This window comes from Rhinopithecus roxellana, chromosome 6 (assembly GCF_007565055.1).
Source record: "Rhinopithecus roxellana isolate Shanxi Qingling chromosome 6, ASM756505v1, whole genome shotgun sequence".
NCBI lineage: Eukaryota > Metazoa > Chordata > Mammalia > Primates > Cercopithecidae > Rhinopithecus > Rhinopithecus roxellana.
This window is the reverse complement of record NC_044554.1, coordinates 99,100,701-99,119,790: the sequence shown is the minus strand read 5'-3', so window position 1 is coordinate 99,119,790 and position 19,090 is coordinate 99,100,701. Positions and strand designations below refer to the sequence as shown.

Below are 19,090 nucleotides of genomic sequence, written 5' to 3'. Positions count from 1 at the left end.
ACACACCTGTCTCAGCTACTTTCGGTCATACATTGGCAAGGAGGCTAAGGCAGGAGGGTCTCTGAAGCCCAGGAGGTCGAGGCTACAGTGAACCATGATTACACCACTGCATTCCAGCTGGGGCAACACAGCAAGACCCTGTCTCAAAAAATAAATAAATAAATAAAATGAGAGTGAAATGATGCAGGAACGACGGTAGGCTGCGATTCAGAATCACGTGGTATTGGCAGATAGCAGGATGGGTAGGAACATCGAGGTTTTCCACTCCTGATCTGGTTCCGATCCTTGCACCATCTGTGTGACTTTAACCAAGTCACGTTGCCCGTCTGAGCCTCTGCTTTCTCACCTGGGATGTAGGGTGTAAATTTCCACCCCAGGGCCGTTGGGAAAATTGAATGAAGCCACATGCAGACGCCCTCAGCTGGCTGCTCCATTCACGCCTGGTATGAAATGTGTTTTGGTTCCCTTCCACAATCCTGTGAGTGGATCAGCTTTTTGTGACTCATCGTTAAGTCTTCGAGATTCACACATGTCGATGTGTGGGTTGTAGAAAAACTGCGTGGGAAGGCAGGCACAGTCACTCTGTCACTAAGGCACACTCGGGTGCAGGGGGCAGGCACCACCAGCTGTACAGGGGCTGTTTAGAATATGGCCCATCCGCCTAGCTCCTGGCTGTGTGTCTCGGGGCACCGTATCTTTTTTTTTTTTTTTTTTTTTTTTTTTTGACACAGAGTCTCTGTTGCCCAGGCTGGAGTGCAATGACACGATCTCAGCTCACTGCAACCTCCACCTCCCGGGTTCAAGCAATTCCCCTGTCTCAGCTTCCCAAGTAACTGGGATTACAGGTGTGTGCTACCGCGCCTGGCTAATTTTTGTATTTTTAGTAGAGATGGGGTTTCACCATGTCGGCCAGGCTGGTCTTAAACTCCTGACTTCAAGTGATCCGCCCGCCTCAGCCTCCCAAAGTGCTGGGATAACAGGCATGAGCCGCTACGCCTGGCCAGGGTACCATATCTTACCTGTGTAAAATGTAGGAAGTGGCTGGGCACGGTGGCTCACGCCTGTAATCCCAGCACTTGGGGAGGCCAGGGTAAGAAGATCCGATCACTTGAGGCCAGGAGTTCTAGGACCAACCTGTCTCTATTTTTTAAAGTTTAAGAAAAGTTTAATGTTTTAAAAAAGATAAATGCATCATATAGGATGTGGCCTTTTGAATCTGTCACCAGCATCCCTGTCATATGCCAGGCATTGTGGGAGAAATAGCACTCGGTCATAAGATTTATGTTGACTGTAGGTCTTTATAGAAATACATTTGACCGGGTGCAGTGGCTCACCCTGTCAGGGTGGCCAGGGTGAGGGGACCTTCCGTGCAGTGGGGAGAGTTGGCTTCCTGTAGGATTCACTGTCTGTCCTAACAGAACAAAAATACAGTCAATATAAAGAAATATTACTTCTCCTTTCCAAACATTAGCAAGTGGAGCTCTGTGATTAAAACGATACTCTGAAACAGCAAGGCTTTTTGGCTCCGTTCCATGCAATTAAAAATAATAATTAAAAAAAGAAAAAAAGGGCCGGGCACGATGGCTCACACCTGTAATCCCAGCACTTTGGGAGGCCAAGGTAGGAGGATCATCTAAGGTCAGGAGTTCAAGACCAGCCTGGCCAACATGGTGAAACCCTGTCTCTACTAAAAATACAAAAATTAGCTGGGCGTGGTGGCGCACACCTGTAATCTCAGCTACTTGGGAGGCTGAGGCAGGAGAGTTGTTTAAACCCGGGAGGAGGAAGTTGCAGTGAAATCGTGCCACTGCACTCCAGCCTGGGCAAGAGAGCGAGACTCTGTCTCAAAAAAGAAAAAGAAAAGACTGACTTTCTTCCCAACATGATGTTCTGAGCGCATGGATTCATGGTGTCTCCAGCGCATCTGTTTGCTGTGGCATCTCTCCATGCCTGCGCCACGAACGTGGGCTCAATCCTGTTTCCTTGACCTGAGACCGCAGCCACATCTGTGCATGCAGATGTCTGTTGGTGAGTAAACTATCTCCCAGGAAGAGTGTGCAGCTTGCAGCTGTCTTCTACATTTTATTTATTTATTTATTTAGAGACAGAGTCTCGCTTTATCCCCAAGGCTGGAATGTCATGGCACGATCTCAGCTCATTACAACCTCCGCCTCCCCATTCAAGCGATTCTCCTGCCTCTGCCTCCCCAGTAGCTGGGATTACAGGCACCCGCCACCACACCTGGCTAGTTTTTATATTTTTAGTAGAGAGGAGGTTTCACCATGTTGGCCAGGCTGGTCTCAAACTCCTGGCTTCCAAGTGATCTGCCCGCCTCACCCTCCCAAAGATCTTCTGCATTTTAGACTCAGACTGAGAGTGGAGAGACAAATACAAGCCACCTCCAGCAACCAGCCGCCACATGTCACTTTCACACGCTGGATCTCTCAGGACTCAGGGATTTGATCCCAGGAAGCCTGCCTTTGTCTGTAGTCACAGCCTAGAGCACAGAGGGACACCTGTAACAGTAGTGAGCACCCCCTGTTTAGTCCTCCCGGGGGTTCATGATGGCAGAAATCCACGCCACCGCCTTGCAAGGTGCGCCTGGAAGAAAGAACTACACAGCCTCTGAGTTTCGTGGTGAGCTCTGCCTCCGCCAGCACCCAGAACAAAACGGGGAGGTGCCCCGGCAGCCGGCACCACACTCGGTTTATTAGCCAGGCAGCCATGATGTTGACCTTGTTGTGGGTTAAAGGACACAAAACCTGAGAAGAAATCTGTTTATCATTTGGAGAATTCATGCCATCCTTGACAGTATCCGGTGAGCAAGATGGATGATCTGCCAGGCCGGCCCCTTGCATGGGTGAATCACGCCATCCTTACAGTACGATTCCTCTCCCGGCTTCAGACACAAAAATAACATTTGCGGGGTTTTATATCCCGTTCTCTGGTGACCCGGGGGGTGAGCGGAGAGAAGAAATCTGATTTGTAAGATTCACATTGCCCTAAAGATTTATACGGACCATTTCTGCCTCTTACGCTTGTCTCTTCCACATCTTTCAAAAACCGGTTTGGCGTGTGTTTTTCTCTTTGTAACCTGATTTCCCAGGTCAAGGACACAGCCTTATGCGATGGCGGAAGTTTGTGCCAATTCAGGACAATAAACGGGGTTGATGGTTTAAGTTGCGATTGTTTTATTTGGGGCTTTGCTCTTTCTAGGTATGAATACAAAATATTCCTTGTATTTGGAATGTATTTATGGCAGGTTTAGTGGATCCTGGATACAGTATGTCCATTAAAGGACTCTTGAGATAAATGGTAAATTGAAGTTAAGTTGCTGCTCTATGCTACATTTTCCCTTCAGCCAGGTAACAAGTATTTTGGGTTATCTACTATGGTGCTGATGTTGACTGAGTGACCTGCTAGGGCTCGAGGGAGAAGCAGCAAGAGTAAGACCCTTGGCCAGGCGTAGTGGCTCATGCCTGTAAACCCAGCACTTTGGAAGGCCAAGAATGGAGGATCACTTGAGGCCAGGAGTTCAGCCCGGGCAACATAGCAATACCTCATCTCTGCAAAAGAAAAAATTTAAAAATTAGACAGGTGTAGTGGTACATGTCTGCAGTTCCAGCTACTTGCGAGGCTGAGGTAGGAGGATTGCTTGAGCACAGAATCAGCCATGGCAACCTAGCAAGACCCCATCTCCACAAAAATTTTTTTACAAGACCCTGGGAGCAGACAGCATGGCCTGGGCCCTCTTATCTGGCACTGTGGGGTCTTACTCTGTCATCCTTAGTGGGCATGGAGGGAGAGAGTGTGCCAAGACACTGAGCTGGGCCAGAGGCAGATTCTGCCTTGCAGGCAGGACCTCAGCACGAAGCCACATCTTCCTCCTGGACAGTTTCTATCTGCAGAAATTAGGAAATGGCCAAAGTCTTTATCTCAGACATCCCGGAACTGGAATCCAGCCTCTTTTATCAGGTTTTATGGGATGTTATCAGAGGCCAAAGGGATCACCCACCAACAGAGCCCAGCTGGCGTTTCCCACTGGGCACCCACAGCGACCCCAGCAGGGCAGAGGAGAGTGTAGACACTGGCTCGTCCACACCAGCCCAGTCACTTCTGCTGTTGGTTACAGCATGGCTTATACCAGCAAAGAGCCTGGTTTTCAGAAGCAGGCAGAACCAGCAAGTCCCGGGACTGGAGGTAGAATTCTAAAATGGAAGAGCTGGGGAAACAGAGAGGATGCTCCTCCTCTCCTTGCCTCTCTCCATCTTCCCCTAGAGTTGGGTGCTGTGGAGTTCTCTGCTCTTCACAATAAAAAACCAGCGGGGCATGGTGGCATACACCTGTGGTCCCAGCTCCTCAGGAGGCCAAGGCGAGAGGATCTCCTGAGCCTAGGAGGTCGAGGCTGCAGTGAGCCTGACTGCACCACTGCACTCCAGCCTGGGCCACAGAGCAAGACTCCATCTCTAAAAAAATAAAAATAAAAATAAACACCCTAGGTCCTGAGACCCAGTGCTGGGGGACCAGAGGCTATGGCCTTACGTTTCCTCTTTTTTTTTTTTTTTTTTTCTTTTTTGAGATGGAGTCTCACTCTCACTCTGTCACACAGGCTGGAGTGCAGTGGCACAATCTTGGCTCACTGCAGCCTCCACCTCCCGGGTGCAAGTGATTCTCCTGCCTCAGCCTCCTAAGTAGGTGGGGTTACAGGCATGAGCCACTCTGCCTGGCCGATTTTTGTGTCTTTAGTAGAGATGGGGTTTCACCCTGTTGGCCAGGCTGGTCCCGAACTCCTGACCTTAGATGATCCATCCGCCCAGCCACGTTTCATCTTAAGGGTCTTCATAACTGTGGTGACAACGTATTATGGGCAGCCCTTATTTAAAGCAATCTGTCTGTGCTTTTTGTTCTGGAAAATATGGACAACATAACTACACAAGTTATAATCTAGCCAAAGTGCTTCTGAATTACCAAATTATGGGGTTTCATTAGAAGAAATCATGACAGCGATAACACGATTAATAGGAGTTTTTTAGCAGAATGCCCTCATGTTAAGCCTTCCAAAGCCTTTCTTTTGAACCCCTAGTTTTTCTTCCAGTGATGGTATTTTTGTTTTTTAATATGGAAAATTAGTGGTTACTCTCAGTCAAAAAAATATGAAACAGTTCACTGAGACCCACAGAAAACCCTACCGTCTGCTTCTTCTCAGAGCGTTTAATTAGTATTTCCTAGATGCAGAACATAGATAGATGGTCGTGGTGAAAGACAGCTATTTTCAGGCACGGTTTCTCGTGTGCTTTAATTACAGAAAGCACTCCAAAGACCTCCGCCAGCTGCAGCCCTGCCCCTGAGTCCCCGATGAGTTCCAGCGAGTCGGTGAAGAGCCTGACCGAGCTGGTCCAGCAGCCCTGTCCCCCCATTGAGGCAAGCAAGGACGGCAAACCACCAGAGCCCAGTGACCCGCCAGCATCCGACTCCCAGCCCGCAACCCCGCTGCCTCTCTCCGGACACTCGGCCCTCAGCATCCAAGAATTAGTAGCCATGTCCCCGGAGCTGGACACCTACGGCATTACCAAGCGGGTGAAGGAGGTGCTGACGGACAACAACCTCGGTAGGTTCTCCTCTCGGCTGCTGAGTCAGGAGGTGGCAGGGAGTTTGCAGGTGGAGCAGATGAAGGGCGGGCGCTAGGCCAAGCCAACCATAAAGTCTCAACTTGTGTAGGCGCCCTCTGAGAACATGAAACGTCCTATAGTTGTAAACAGTAAGGAGCGTGCGTTCTGCAGGTCAGTCCCTACCTCCCCCCGACCCTGCTCCCCTGACGGGGACCAGTTAGAAGATGAGCATGGGGTCAGAGTGGACTCAGGAGGATCCACGCAGACTGTCTCTTTTTTTTTCAGTCTTATCTTGTCTTTTTCTTTGTTTCTTTTTTTTTTTTTTTTTTTTTTGAGACAGAATCTTGCTCTGTCACCCAGGCTGGAGTACAGTGGCGCAATCTCAGCTCACTGCAACCTCTGCCTCCCCGGTTCAAGTGATTCTCGTGCCCCAGCCTCCTGAGTAGCTAGGATTGCAGGTGCCCACCACCATTCCCAGCTAATTTTTGTATTTTCAGTAGAGATGGGGTTTCACCATGTTGGCCAGGCTGGTCTCGAACTCCTGGCCTCAAGCAATCTGCCCATCTCAGCCTCCAAAACTCTTGGGATCACAGGCATGAGCCATCGTACCTGGCTTGGATATATCTCAATAGAGACAGTCTGAGTAAGTCCAGATTGCTTGAGGCCACAGTCTGAGACCAGCCTGGGCCACATAGCAAGACCCCATCTCTCCAAAAAATTTTAAAATTAGCTGGACGTGTTGATGTGCACCTGTAGTCCCAGCTACTCAGGAGCCTAAGATGGTAGGATCACTTGAGCTCAAGAGTTCGAGACCAGCGTGGGCAACATAGCAAGACCCCTTCTCTATAACAGGTTTAAAAATTAGGCCAGGCACAGTGGCTCATGCCTGTGCGTTGCCTTACGTTGGGAGACCACAGCAGGAGGATTGCTTGAGTTGAGCCAGGAGTTTGAGACCAACCTGGGCAGCATGACGAAACCCTAGCTCTACAAAAAATATAAAAACTAGCTGGGTGTGGTGGTGCACGCCTGTAGTTCAGCTGCTCGGGAGGCTGAGGCAGGAGAATTGCTTGAAACCCTGTAGTTTTAGGCTACAGTGAGCTATGATCATGTCAGCGTACTTCAGCCTGGACAGCACAGTGAGACTCTGTCCCAAAAAAAGAAAGAGATAGACACCCAATAGAGCCTGGCATCCTCGGGGGGCTCCAGAGCTGAGCAGTGTCCACCTGGCAGCGCCAGGATGGCTTAATGGAAGGTCTGACGGACCCCGGTTCTCACTCTGCTCACTGAGTCTGTGATGCTGGCCAGGCTGCCTGCCTTCTCAGATGCCCCTCCACAAAACTGGAATAACCACGCCTGCCTGGGGGCTGTGAGTAGCAGTAATTTCTAACACCAGGCCTGACTGGTAATAATAGTCATTGTTATTTTATCATTGCTGTTCCTGCTGCCTTGCGAAACCATCTCCATTTGACAGCCCATAGCTGGGGCTGGCAGCCCATGGGGAACTCACTCTGTCACCCTGGCGTCCCACCATGCCTCAGACCCAGCCTCAGCCTGGCACATGCTCCAGCGCCTCAGGTGCTCGACCACTGCTCATCAGCTGCTGTGGCTGTAAGAATGTTATGGTGTTTCGTCATTTTTATTATTTTTTTTTTTGAGACAGAGCCTCACTCTGTCACCCAGGGTGGAGTGCAGTGGCACGACCTCAGCTCACTACAACCTCTCGGCTCAATGAACCCTGGGTTCACGTGATTCTCCTGCCTCAGCCTCCCTAGTAGCTGGGATTACAGGCATCCGCCACTACGCCCAGCTAATTTTTGTGTTTTTAGTGGAGACAGGGTTTCACCATGTTGGCCAGGATGGTCTCGAACTCCTGACCTCAAGTGATCCACCCGCCCCGGCCTCCCAAAATGCTGGGATTACAGGTGTAAACCACCGTGTCTGGCCTTTTTTTTTTTTTTTTTTTAAGAGAGTGTCACTGTCTCACTCAGGCTGGAGTGCAGTGGCACAATGGCGGCTCACTACAATCTCTGCCTCCTGGTTTCAGGTGATTCTCCTGCCTCAGCCTCCCAAGTAGCTGGGATTACAGGTGCCCGCCACCACACCCAACTCATTTTTGTATTTTCAGTAGAGATAGAGTTTTGCCATGCTGCCAAGGCTGGTCTCGAACTGGCCTCAGATGATCCACCTGCCTTGGCCTCTGAAAGTGCTGGGATTACAGGCATGAGCCACCATGCCAGCCAAGCCTATTTTGTCATTTTAAACCACTGTGCTCCTCCAGTGTGCTGTTAACCAGACAGGGCGGTGTAGGCACGCGGAGATTAGAAACGCACCCTTCTATCCTTCTTGTTTCCCAAGGGTGAAAGTCAGTTAAAGGGGCGGTGTTCTCTGCAATGCATACAAGCGCAGCCCTACCGAGTGGTTGCAGTTTGTCTGCTGTTCATGGAAAGGCCTTGTGTGTCCTTTGTTTCTTCCATGGGGTGAGAAGAGAAGGGAGGCCAAGCACGGGGGCTCACTTGAGAATGACAGGTGGCCTGTAACCCTAGCACTTTGGAAGGCTGAGGTGGTGGATCACGCTGAGGCGGTGGATCACCTGAGGCCAGGAGTTCGAGACCAGCCTGGGCAACACAGTGAGACCCTGTTTCTACAAGAAAAAAATGTTTTTAAAATTATCATCCGGGCATGGTAGTGCCTGCTGTAATTGCAACTGCTTGGGAGGCTGAGGTGGGAGGATCACTTGAGCCCAGGAGGTTGAGGCAGCAGTGAGCCATGATGGCACCACTGCGCTCCAGCCTGGGCAACAAAGCAAGACACTATCTAAAAAAAAAAGTTTTTTTTTTAAAAGAACAGAGTAGCTGAGTTCCACTAAAGTTTGCTCAGTGATCTGACAGCCTGGGGGTTAGGCCAGCTTGTCCAGTGGAAGCCTCCCATCCCCCTGTTTGTACAATGCAACAGACAAAATAGAATGAGAGAAAAAGTCATATCAATGAGACCTTGTATAATTAAGTCAATTCATAAAAATAAAAATGTAGCTATTGATTTGAAAAAATGGCTAATTCCCATATGTTCATCAGTTATTGAATCATGCAGCGATTCCTAGACTTGAGTCATCTCCCACTTCATAGCTTGTCACACATCCAAGGAAGCAGACCAGTTGCATCACTCCCGCCCACCTCCTTATAGGAAGTGGCCTTTCGTGTAAATGTTGAAAATCAGATAGGGTCTAGCTCTGTAGCCCAGGCCGGAGTGCAGTGGCACGATTATAGCTCACAGCAGCCTTGAACTCCTGGGCTCAAGCAATCCTCCCACCTCAGCCTACTGAGTAGCTGGGACTACAGGCACACGCCCCAAGCCCAGCTATTTTTTTTTTTTTTTTTTTTAATAGAGATGGGGTTTTACCATATTATCCAGGCTGGTCCCAAACTCCTAGGCTCAAGTGATCTGCCCACCTCAGTCTCCCAAAGTGCTGAGATTACAGGGAAAAGTCTCAGTTTAAATACTTGTGAGTTGCAAGATTGCAGTTACAAGATTGCAAACACTGAAATCTCACACTTGGCCTTATCTTCCATGCCACCATCATTGCTGGAGTTTTCCTTAATGCTGGTTGTACTGGGTGAAGGTTTGTAGCTTTCTTCAGGCTCTCAAATGGGTCTGTAGCCCAAAAACGGTTAAAAGTCATGGCTAGGAAACATCCAGGAGTCATACAGATAATTTTCCAGGAATAATCATCTGATTTTTTTCCCCCCGTTCAACTGGGAGGCCTAAGCAAGGAGCAACTAGCTATTCATATATATTGCTTTCCCAAACATAGCAAGCTCCTTGGAATGAAAACAGATTCTTTTACCATGCTAGCATTAAGTAAAATTTTCTTTTTTTGAGATGGAGTCTTGCTCTGTCGCCCAGGCTGGAGTGCAGTGGCGCGATCTCAGCTCACTGAAAGCTCCGCCTCCCGGGTTCACACCATTCTTCTGCCTCAGCCTCCCTAGTAGCTGGGACGACAGGCACCCACCACCACGCCCGGCTAATTTTTTGTACTTTTAGTAGAGATGGGGTTTCACCGTGTTAGCCAGGATGGTCTGGATCTCCTGACCTTGTGATCCACCCGCCTCGGCCTCCCAAAATGCTGGGATTACAGGCATGAGCCACCATGCCTGGCCAAAATTTTCTTATAACAACTACAAAAAAAAAATCATAAGGACTTGGGACATTTATAGGCAAAAGAGTTTGAAAGACAGAGAAACCACAGGTTTACAAAATCAGTACATTTATCTTTAGGTTTAAAATGACCAAGCCAGGCATGGTGGTGTGCACCTGTAATCCCAGCTACTCAGGATGCTGAGGTAGAACAATTGCTTGAGCCCAGGAGTTCGAGTCCAGCCTGGGCAATATAGCAAGACCCTGTTTCTTTAGGGGGGGGAAAAAAAAAGACTGATAAGAAATTAATGTCTCAGCTTCAGAGCTTTCCAGGCAGTAAACTTTTACTTGGAGGCCCCCTTCTTAGAAGCCAGCGTGTGGTGTTTCTGTTTCACAGAGAGGATGTGAGCCACAGAGAGAACAAGCCAGCCCTCTGTCATCTCCTTGCCCCTGACGAGGAGAGGTGCCTTCTGTTCTGTACGTTTTATGGGGTCAAACACTGGCCCCTCTGATCCCAGTCTCCACTTCCACCTAATAAGTCCTGTTCATTCAAGTACTCCTGTCAGGCCATCCAGGTTATCACTGATCCTAATTTGTATCTTTACAAGCGGTGGCCCTCTAAACCAGCAGTGGAATGGCCCTCAGAGAAGTGAGCCTTTCTTTCTAAGCTCCTGACAAGCATTGCCAACTCAATGCAGCTGTGCCCTCCATAGCGAAATGCCCTCTGATCAGCCTGTGAAGTGGGCTGCCTACCCCTGCCTGGGAGAAGAAAAGGTATCGGAGAAGGGGTTTTGATCCACTTCCAGCTACTTTATTTAGCAAAGGCAGCCTAGACTGCAAAAGCAGACTTTGGAATTGGAATTGGCCGGCCTCTCAGAAAAGCAGAGCTGGGCAGCTCTCTCTCTCCTCTGTCCTGCTGTGATTGCGGGTTGCGTGCCCCGTTTTCTCAGTGAGACCTGATAACCTTGCTAATTGTGGAAGGAGACGCAGACTGCCCTCTGATTTGAGGTTGTACGAGAGAGGTCTCCTGTTTGCTGTTTGGCCTCCCAAACTCTGGCTTAGAGATTTCATTGCCTCTGAGAAACACCACAGGTGTTAGCGTGACCTCAGCACATACAAAGCCTGAAGGCTTTTTTTTTTTCTTTTTTTGAGACACAATCTCTCTCTGTTTCCCAGGCTGAAGTGCAGTGGTGCAGTCATAGCTCACTGCAGCCTCAACCTCCTGGGCTCAAGCAGTCCTCCTATGTCAGCCTCCCAAGTAACTGGAACTATAGGTACATGCCACCATGCCTAGCTAATTTTGTGTGTGTGTATTTTTGTAGAGACTGAGTCTCACCATGTTGCCCAGGCTGGTCTCAAACCCCTGCGCTCAAATGATCTTCCCGCCTCAGCCTCCCAAAGGGCCCTTCTGGCCACCGCACCAGGCTAAAGGCTTAAGAGAAACGTCATTGGCCAGATGCAGTGAGTCATGCCTATAATCCCAGCACTTTGGGAGGCTGAGGGGGGTGGATCACCTGAGGTCAGGAGTTCAAGACCAACCTGGCCAACATGGCAAAACCCCGTCTCTACTAAAAATACAAAACTTAGCCAGGCATGGTGGTGCACACCTGTAGTCCCAGGTACTCGGGAGGCTGAGACAGAAGAACCGCTTGAACCCGGGGGGCAGAGGTTGCAGTGAGCTGAGAGTATGCCACTGCACTCCAGCCTGGGTGACAGAGCAAGACTCCATCTCAAAAAAATAATAATAATAAAGAGAAACGTCATTGGTTGTGTGTATGGAGAATGTAAGAGCAATGCCAACTCCCTCGCCAGTGGTGAGTATTAAAAGTCTGGTTGAAGATATATTTCTACCATGTGTTTGCTGTAAGCTAGGACGTCGCCAGCCCAACCCTGGGCCTTTAAACTCCTGTGTCTGATTTTAACCTTGACACATACTTGTCCCTTCAGATCCCTGGCTTTCAGTGACAATACCTGTCTCGCTTCTGTTTTCCCTCTAGGCCAGCGCTTATTTGGGGAGACCATCTTAGGGCTCACCCAAGGCTCTGTCTCCGACCTCCTTGCCCGCCCCAAACCCTGGCATAAGCTCAGTCTGAAAGGACGAGAGCCCTTCGTCCGGATGCAGCTGTGGCTGAACGACCCCAACAATGTGGAGAAGCTGATGGACATGAAACGGATGGAGAAGAAAGGTAAGTCTCCCTGCCCTGCTCAGGCTGGCTGTGTCCTCATTCATAGGCAGGCTGTTTCTTTCAAATCTTTCCCACGCAGCTAATAAGGGACATTAACCCATGACCAAGGGACCGGAGGACGGGGCAAAAATATTTTTGGATGGTCATCAGCTAATGAGTACCTAAGAGGGCCAGGAAGATCTGTAACTTTTTCTCCCCAGCAGCCTGAATCTAAAGATTTTTTTAGCATTGGGAGCACTTTTAGCCAAGGAGAGCAGAACAGCGCTGGGGGTGCTGCATTTGGTTTTTGTGTCATGTGGGTGGCTGATGGGGCTATGACAGCATTTACTGTGTATGCACCAGGTGGCTAGAGGCTTTCCTTTGTTATCAGAGAGAATTAAGAAATGCATTTTGTAGGCCGGGCACGGCGGCTCACGCCTGTAATCTCAGCACTGGCAGGCTGAGGCAGGTGGATCACTTGAGGTCAGGAGTTCAAGACCAGCCTGGCCAACGTGGCAAAACCCCGTCTCTACTGAAAAAAAAAAAAAAAATAGCCAAGCATGGGGTGCGTGCCTCTGTAATCCCAGCTACTTGGGAGGCTGAGGCACAAGCATCGCTTAAACTCTACAGGCAGTGAACAGAGATCAAGCCCCCACACTCCAGCCTAGGTAACAGACCATGACCCTATCTCGGAAAAAAAACAAAAACAAGAAAAAAAAACTGAATTTTGTAGATCAGGAAACAGAGGTTCAGAGAGGTTCGGTGCCTCCACCAAGGTCACCCGGCCTAGAAAGTGACAGAGCAAACTCCTGCCACAACAGATCTCTCTCTTGCTGTTATTTTCCAGCCTCTGGGGATTTGGCCTCCCGAGAGGAATAACCCCACGTCCACCCACATGTCATCTCGAATGTGGATTCGCATTCTTCTTGCAGCCTGTAGGCTACAGCATAGGAAAAATGCCTAAAGCCAGGTGTGCTTTGCCTCGTGGTTTGCAGTTTCTAAGTGCTGGTCCTCGCCAGTGAGTCCACCCTTCAAGCACCCTCAGTCCTCAGGTCACCCATGGTGCTGGGAGCTCACTGGGTGGCTGAACTGCATCCCTTAGAGGCAGAGACTGGGAACTAGCTGCTGCTGGTCTGACCATAAGAAGCAGCAGCCTCCCTGATCAGCTAATGCAGAGGACCTTAACTAAGAGTGGGCATCCCAGGGGCCGGGCGCAGTGGCTCACGCCTGTGATTCCAACACTTTGGGAGTCCAAGGCAGGTGGATCACTTGAGGTCCGGAGTTCGAGACCAGCCTGGGCAACATAGTGAAACCCTGTCTCTACTGAAAAATACAAAACTTAGCCAGGCATGGTGGCACATGCCCATAACCCCAGCTACTTGGGAGGCTGAGGCAAGAGAATCTCTTGAACCCGGGAGGAGGAGATTGCAGTGAGCAGAGATGACACCACTGCATTCCAGCCCAGGTGGCACAGCAAGACCCCATCTCAAAAAAAAAAAGAATGGGCGAATGGGCATCCCAGGCCCCTGAGTGGCTCTGCCCCAGCCCACCCCTCCACCACACAGAGCATCTGAGCCAGGGACGGGTACGGAACCCAGGCCTGTCCATTCTTAATTCACCCAGAAATTCCAGCCAAGCATCACCATTCTCACCCAACCTGGGAAAGGGCTGCTGAAGGAGAGAGAGTCTCTGGTGCCTCCTCCAGAAACCCTGTGGGGGTTCCTTCATAATAACAGAGGCTTCTGTTTTCTGAGAACTGCCCTGTTTGCCAGGCACTGCGCTAAGACTGCTTTCCATCCACAAGCCTCTGCATAGATGTCCTTATCCAGGAAATATGAAGCTCGAGGCTTCATGCAGCCTAGCAGATTTCAATAGCTCCTATCAGTAGGGAGTGGAAATCCATACTCAGGGCTATCAGATTTCAAAGCAGGTGCTGTTAAATATACATCCGCTGCCTCTGTGCTGCGAGCTGCCCCCATGGGACCCAAGGGCACTGCTGCTGCCCACTGATGACCTGCCCAGGTGGTGCCCTCTGCCCCATTCAGGGCCCCTCTAGCGGGCTCTAGCCTGCCCTTGGGCCTTTAGACTACAAGTCTAAAGGTCTGAGGTAGGCCACGCCTCTTGGGCAGCCCCAGGCAGCGCTGTAAGCTGCAAAGGCCTGGTGCCACATTGCCCCCACAAAAGTTTTCAACTTCTTTTTCGTTTTGTTTGTTTGTTTGTTTGTTTTTTAAAGTCTTACTATATTGCCCAGGCTGATCTTGAACTCCTGGCCTCAAGCAATCCTCCCATCTCGGCCTCCCAAAGCGCTGGAATTACAGGCATGAGCCACTGCGCCCGGCCCTTTCAACGTCTTATTATGGGAAATTTCCAACATAAACAAAAGTAGAATGCTGTCATGAACCCAGTATATCTATGCAGAGTTTCCCATTATCCCCTCACCCGAGCAGCGTGAAGCTTCCTGCACTCACCGGGAGGCAGCCCTCAGCCCTTAGGAGGGAGGAGGCCCTGACAACCCCGCTCACCCTGGGCCCGTAGGAAAGGACCTGAGTCCCCCCAAATACATCTCCAGGGCTTCCCAGGCCTCCCGTCTTTCCCTCTGCACAGGCTCGGGGCGCCCTCTTGTGTTATAAATGAGTTATTGTTTCTGCGGGGCCCAGACCCTTCCAAAGGTGTCCCAGTCTCCAAAGCCTTTGTGGTCCCGTGGCCTCCTCTTCACTCCTGGGGGTGCCGGCCACAAGAGCTGCTCCCTAGAGAGGCCTTCTCCAGCCCCCCGCCAGCCCCTGGTCAGTCGTCTGTCCCCTGGGAGGGAACTGGAAGGAGTCCCCACCGTTGGACAATCCAACTCCTTTCTCTGGATCCAGCTGCTTTGACTCAGCTGTTTGGGTTTTGTTTTGTTTTTTGTTTTTTGTTTTTTGTTTTTTGAGACGGAGTCTTGCTCTGTTGCCCAAGCTGGAGTGCAGTGGCATGATCTCGGCTCACTGCAAGCTCTGCCTCCCAGGTTCACACCATTCTCCTGCCTCAGCCTCCCAAGTAGCTGGTACTACAGGCACCTGCCACTACGCCCAACTAATTTTTTGTATTTTTAGTAGAGACAGGGTTTTGCCATGTTAGCCAGGATGGTCTCAATCGCCTGATCTCAGGTGATCCGCCCACCTCGGCCTCCCAAAGTGCTGGGATTACAGGTGTGAGCCACCGCGCCCGGCCCCGCTGTTTGGGTTTTCTGTGGGGAAGATTTACCTTCACAATTACTTCTGAGTTCTCATGACAAAATGGCAAGTTAGTTAACGAATTCACTTGCCTAAGTTGTTTATTTTATTTTATTTTATTTTTTAGAGACAGAGTCTCACTCTGTTGCCCAGGCTGAAGGGCAGTGATGCAATCATAGCTCACTGCTGCAACCTCGACGTTCTGGGCTCAAGCGATCCTCCCGTCTCAGCCACCCAAGTAGCTGAGACTACAGGTGCACACCACCACACCTGGCTAATTTTTAAATTTTTTGTTGAGACAGGGTCTTGCTATGTTCTCCAGGCTGGTCTCAAACTCCTAGGCTAAAGCAATCTTCCCACCTCAGCTACCCAAACTGCAGAGATTATAGGTGTGAGCCACCACACCAGGCGATGTCCTCCAAGATTCAGTTTAATCATCATCTCTTCTGGGCAGCTTCCCCTGCCCCCTCCCCAGGCCTGACTGAGGAACTCTTCTCAATATCCCCATGGTCCCTTGCACTTACTTACCCCCACCCCACTTTTCACTGTGATGGGAACATCTCTCTGGATACTTCTCTGCCTCCCCTACTAAACTGTTAAGTTGTGCAGGGACAGGTGAGGACCTCACATTCCGTCAGAGCAGGTCCTTGGTGAGCTGTGCTGGTAACAGAATGGCTCTCATCTTAGTGTTGTTTCTTTGTTTTGTTTTGTTTGAAACGGAATCTTGCTCTATTACTCAGGCTGGACTGCAGTGGCACCATCTTGACTCACTGCAACCCTCACCTCGGGTTCATGCAATTCTGCCTCAGCCTCCCTATTAGCTGAGATTACAGGTGCCCACCACCACGCCCAGCTAATTTTTGTACTTTTAGTAGAGAGGGGGTTTCACCATGTTGGCCAGGCTGGTCTTGAACTCCTGACCTCAAGTGATCTGCCCGCCTCAGCCCCCCAAAGTGCTTGGATTACAGGCATGAACCACCACGCCCAGCCTCATCTTAGTGTTTTGAGATGCTCTGTGCAAAGTCCGACAAGCTGGCACTGTGCCATCCCACTAGCGGGGACCGGGGATTTGGGCTGCTCTCCCAGCTGGGCCTGACTTCAGTCTGCCGTCTCTTCCTCCGCAGCCTACATGAAGCGGCGGCACAGCTCAGTCAGTGACAGCCAGCCCTGCGAACCGCCCTCCGTCGGCACCGAGTACAGCCAGGGCGCCAGCCCCCAGCCCCAGCACCAGCTGAAGAAACCCCGGGTGGTGCTGGCTCCGGAGGAGAAGGAGGCGCTGAAACGAGCGTATCAGCAAAAGCCATACCCGTCACCAAAAACCATCGAAGACCTCGCCACCCAGCTCAACCTGAAAACCAGCACCGTCATCAACTGGTTCCACAACTACAGGTAGGGCTGGCTCCCGAGGAGCGCCCGGTCGGCCCAGGGGAAGGGGCTGATGTGTCCCGAGGCCGCCATGGTGCACAGGGGTGAGGCTCCGGGGAGCTGGGAGCTTGGTGATTGGTCCGTTCCTTGGTCTCTTAGGTTTGTGGGTTTTTTTTGGTTTTTTGGTTTTGTTTTGTTTTTTTTCTATTTTTTTTTAGACGGAGTTTCAATCTTGTTGCCCAGGCTGGAGTGCAATGGTGCAATCTCGGCTCATTGCAACCTCTGTCTCCTGGGTTTAAGCGATTCTCCTGCCTTAGCCTCCCAAGTAGCTGGGATTACAGGCGCCCGCCACCACACCCAGTTAATTTTTGTAGTTTTAGTAGAGATAGGGTTTCACTATGTTGGTCAGGCTTGTCTCAAACATCCTGACCTCAGGTGATCTGCCCACCTTGGCCCCACAAAGTGCTGGGATTACAGGCATGAACCACCAATGCCCGGCAGTTCCTTAGGTTTTTTTTGGAGGTTTTAACCCAGAGATGTAAGGCCACATCCCTTCACATCACTGTCACATAGTTAGAGACAGGTGATATCTGCCATGACCCAGAAAGAAAATCACCTCTCAATTACATCATTTAATAAGGGAGCGTGTAGGCATTCATGGTTCAAAAGGAGTGAAATTTTTGTGGTTTAGTTTATATATATTTATATTTATATTCATATTCATATTTATTTATTTTTAGAGGCAAGGGCTTGCTCTGTCATCCAGGCTAGAGTGCAGTGGTGCAATCATAGCTCACTGCAGCCTCGAACTCCTGGCCTCAAGCAGTCCTCCCACCTCAGGCTCCCAAAGCCTTGCGATTATAGGCATGAGCCACTGCACCTGGCCTGAACTTTTATTTCTTAGTGATTTTGCAGTGCTTTCTCGGGGTCTTCTGCCGTGTTATCTTCCAAATTAGTTTGATTAGTTCTGTAATTAATAAATGAAGTCATTTAAGGCCTTTGCTTTTGGGAAAGTTCATGAGTTAATGAAGACAGATTGAGCGTCTTCTAGATCTCAGATTCTGAGCTAAGTGTTTCACCAAGTTATATCACTTAATCCTCACAAAGTATATTAGATACCACATTCTCTTCCTTTTATTTATTTATTTATTTTTTTGATATGGAGTCTTGCTCTGTCGCCCAGGCTGGAGTGCAATGGCATGATCTCGGCTCACTGCAACCTCCTTCTCCCAGGTTCAAGCAATTCTCCTGCCTCAGCCTCCAGAGTAGCTGAGACTACAGGTGGGCACCACCACACCCAGCTAATTTTTGTATTTTTAGTAGAGACGGAGTTCAACATGTTGGCCAGGCTGGTCTCGAACTCCTGACCTCAGGTGATCCACCTGCCTCAGCCTCCCAAAGTGCTGGGATTACAGGCATGAGCCACTGCACCTGGCCAGTTCTCTTCATTCTACAGTTGAAAAATACAGAACTCAGAGGGGCTAAGGAGGTCAGGGCCCAGCGCTCTCTTGGTAGAACAAAGTGCACTGGGATGAAGGGTTTGGAGCAGATTGAGGAAACCCACTGAAGGATCCTGAGTTTGCTGATCATAGCTATAACCATACTCTCTACTGCTAGAAACCAAGAATTCCAGGGCCCTGATGGAGATTCCTAAGGTAGTGCCTTGCCAATGACCATCTCAGGTGCTGCTTCCCATTGTCCCTAGGGCCCAATAACATTGGGGTAGGCGCGCCTGGTTCAACCAAGGTGACCATATGTAGGTGTAGCTGATGGCAGTGGGGCCCTCCCAGCTGTGCATGTGACACAGTCACGGGCAGTACAAGGTCACAGTCAGGCGGGAGAGGAAGTTGTGTCTCTCACAGGGCCCTCCCTCCCCTGTAAGGTCCACTGGAGTTCCTGAAGCAGCCCAGTAAACCACCCAGGCTCTGAACAAATTGGGAAACTAAAATATTAGGTTGGAGCCCAAATCACACCTTTATTGCCCATAAAGGCAAAGTCACAAGATGCTGCTCATTGTGAGAGCTGAGCGCACCTGCTACGTGGACCCTAGACCCAGGCAAACTTCCCCACAGTGGCAGCCCTGGCCCCGCACGGGCCTCCGCATGTGCCAGCTACCTCCCGCAAGGACAAAATCCAGGATTAGCCAGGCATGGTAACACGCACCTATAGCCCCAGCTACTCAGGAGGCTGAGGCAGGAGGATCGCGTGAGCCCAGGAGGCAGAGGTTGCAGTGAGTCGAGATCACACCACTGCACTCCAGTCTGGGTGATAAAGCCAGACCCTGTCTCAAAAAAAGACAGTAAGTCCAGGAGCTGCACAGCCAGTTTCTTCGTTCCAAACTTAGCAATCAGATCAAAACAGAGGCAGAGGGAGGCCAGCAGTTAGAACAGTGGAGGTCCCTCTACTTGGAAGGAGACTTCAGCATTAATGGAGCGAAATGAAGGAAATGAACGGAAACGTGGACAGGGGTTTCCTGAAGCTTCTCTTCACCAGGTGCCATGCTATCCCATTTCCACTTTCTTTCTTTCTTTTTTTTCTGAGACAGAGTCTTGCTCTGTCGCCCAGGCTGGAGTGCAGCGGCGAAATCTCAGCTCACTGCAACCTCTGCCTCCCA

General features: G+C 50.2%; 1 protein-coding gene across 6 annotated transcripts in view; it reads left to right on the top strand.

Annotated features, from left to right (window-relative positions):
• CUX1 (cut like homeobox 1) overlaps positions 1-19,090 on the top strand; it is a 470,900-nt gene that overhangs the window by 411,943 nt on the left and 39,867 nt on the right. For 3 of the 6 annotated variants that reach the window (XM_030932801.1, XM_030932796.1, XM_030932797.1), the window contains 3 exons: positions 5,306-5,608; positions 11,738-11,926; positions 16,236-16,500. The exons of the other annotated variants lie outside the window; for them this stretch is intronic. In XM_030932801.1, the coding sequence (XP_030788661.1) occupies positions 5,306-5,608; positions 11,738-11,926; positions 16,236-16,500 (757 nt within the window). The remainder of the gene's footprint in view (positions 1-5,305; positions 5,609-11,737; positions 11,927-16,235; positions 16,501-19,090) is intronic. 6 annotated transcript variants of the gene reach the window in all.